The following is a 2,707-nucleotide window of genomic DNA, read 5'->3' as shown; positions in this document are numbered from 1 at the left end:
AGAACATTTTTAAAATCATTAATTTTTGTACCATCGCCTTTTTCTCCCTTCTTAGATGGTTCAAGCAATTCCGAGCGATATTTTGCTAATTTTGCCTTCAGCAGACCCAAATGGTATTCGGTGGCTGTTTGGAAACAAATTTCAATGTTTTGTTAGTTTTCAATGGTTAAATGGCATATAACCTTAGCATAAGACACAAATCTTCACTCGATGGATTACCTTTGTTTTTCTGTGTTCGGGCGATTTCCTTTTCGATTTCCGAAATTTTCTCCAAAATACCCATTTTCAACTGTTGAGATTAGACAAGTGATAGCAAAAAAAAAAGAAACAATGATTGAAAGAAAAGTTAGGAAAATCTCAAATCAACTCGAGTTACACTCTTGACATCGGCGAGCATTGCAAAGTGTCAAAATGTGTCAAAAACATTAAAAAGAATTGTACGCAAACTGGATTTGCGGTGTGTGTGTCAGCATTTAAAAACAACGGATGCCCCTCTCGGAAACCATCTACATTAATCGGCGCAATGTTTCAAAAATAATGAGTGAAAAAACCATCAAATATGTACAATGAATCAAATTTTTTTTTATTTTATATAGTAAGAGAAAACTTTATACATATACAAAAAAAAATCCGCAAAATGAGCCAAAAAAACGATAGCTCGTAAATAAAGAATATTTTTTCCTCTTAATGTAAGTAACATTCATGTTCACTTGTTCACACAATAAAAAATACATTTAATTTGAGCGGTAAACACCGCTATTCAAATTCCCCATAAACTCAGTCCATTTTTGCTGTTCAATTGAATTGAATGTTGAACATTTCTCGCCGGTTTTTATATCACCACACGTACAAGTAATTGAAATTCGAGTCACAACAATTTGCGATTCAAATTGATACGTGTGCGGCGCTAGATTTGGCATCCTTTTCATTAAGCACTCTTTAAGAAATTGCTTTTCGGCTAATTCCACATTATTTCTGGCATATTCTGTAATTGGAAATGAAAATAAATGACTGAACGAACGAACAAAACATCAAAATGATGACCGAATGTTACCTGAAGTGAATTCATCTTTATAAACTGCTAGCTTATCCTCAAGGCATTTTAGATCTTCGGCTAATAAAAGCGGTGGATAAAGTTCTGATTCGCGCACATTAAGCACGAACACAAAGTCTAATGTTGATTGTGCGGTATCAAGCGGTTTCATTAAAACGCCCGTTGATGATATCTGTGCCAATAAATTTTGATTATTTGGAATATTAAATTCGGATGATTGACGTCGCTTTCGAACATTCTCTTCATCATTGCTTGGATTTAACATTTGTGCCGCCTCTTTCATTTGATCCGCGTTCTCTTTTTCCATTTCCAGATCCCATAGGGTTTCCGCTCGATCTTTTTTACGTGTTTTACTCACGATTTCCGATGAAGCAGAGAAATCATTTGGGTGGATGTGCGATGAAAATGAATCATTGTAACTGCCATCATCGAATTCGACAACTAAATTAGCAAAGAAAATATTTTAAATATTTTTAGGGTATTGGCCAATTGGGCTTAGAAACTCTTTTTATACTTCTAAATACAAAATGATTTACTTCAATGAAGCAAATGAAATTGAATTGAATTGAAAATCGAAAAGATTTCCTGTTGTGACAGCAGTAAAAAAGGAACGTTTTCGGTTTACCTGGTATATTGTCATCACTTCGCACATCACGATTATTGGCCATAGCCATTGCCATAATGCGCCGCTCATTATTATCATCATAGTAATTTTGATAATCCTCCAGAGGATTATTCAACTCAGCGGGCACCTCTTGCGGCTCCTGAATCATTTCATTTCCATACTGGTTGCGACCTTCAACTCGGTTAATATTGTTTATGATGTAATTTTCAGCTGTTTTTTGCGCTGGTTAATTATCTCGCTTTCGGCATTTCCTTCATTTGGCAGCGCCATTGGCAACTGAACATCCATTTCATTAGCTTGCTCATTAAACAGGGGCTTTTCAAAATTACTTGGATTCATTCGTACTGAATTCGGAACGGGGCTTTTGTTGCTATTTTCCAGCAGCTTCTTTCTGTTCTTTAGCTTTTCGAATGCGTTCTGTTTATTCGGATTTTTGAATGGTTTGCGTCTTTCCTCGCCCACATTAAACTTAGATGTAGTGTTGGTAGCAAGGGCAGAAGCAGCAGCAACAGGGGCAGCATTATTTTTCGTATTGTTGTTTACACTCGTGTTCGAATTACCGTCTGAATTTGTATTCCCATCCGAATTGGTGCTTGGATCATTTATATTGAGAAGTTTCTTTAGTAATTTTGGGTGTTTTAGCGGCGAGACAGCGATCTGTTTCTCCAGCTGCTTCAATTCCGTTTGGTTCAATTGCAAAAGTAAATCGTCGGTGGAAAATATAACTGCTCCTGGTGATTGAATATGTCTTGTGATGGCATACAGTTTTAGGACGGTCGAGGCATTGTACCGAAGCATGCAGGTGTCAGCTCGTGATTGAAGCAAAATATCACTGTCTGGAATGAATGAATATGGATCCTTAACGTCGTACTTTCCACGGCATTGAGTTTGCCAATGCAAAAATAAATCGCCTCCAAATGTTTGTGAAATTGAAATGCCTCCCAGCAGGCTATTCGCACCACCCGAATCATTTATCATCTGATCAAGTAAATTTGTTCCATTCTTGCCGTTAATGATTTGCGTCTGAG

At 36.8% G+C, this 2,707-nt stretch overlaps 1 protein-coding gene across 1 annotated transcript; it reads right to left on the bottom strand.

The window, feature by feature from the left end:
- Positions 1–558: 558 nt before the first annotated feature.
- Positions 559–2,707, bottom strand: LOC129580013 (uncharacterized). Its single transcript, XM_055470207.1, has 3 exons — positions 1,680–2,707; positions 1,055–1,495; positions 559–985 (listed from the first exon to the last, which is right to left on the bottom strand). Exons 1-3 carry the CDS (start codon positions 1,825–1,827, stop codon positions 735–737), a joined length of 840 nt encoding a protein of 279 aa, XP_055326182.1. The 5' UTR covers positions 1,828–2,707; the 3' UTR covers positions 559–734.

Source organism: Sitodiplosis mosellana, unplaced genomic scaffold (assembly GCF_009176505.1).
Source record: "Sitodiplosis mosellana isolate CC-2019 unplaced genomic scaffold, AAFC_SMos_1.0 Smas_scaffold_6894, whole genome shotgun sequence".
Taxonomy (NCBI): Eukaryota; Metazoa; Arthropoda; class Insecta; order Diptera; family Cecidomyiidae; genus Sitodiplosis; species Sitodiplosis mosellana.
Note: the sequence above shows the minus strand (reverse complement) of the source record. Positions and strands in the feature narration are given on the sequence as shown.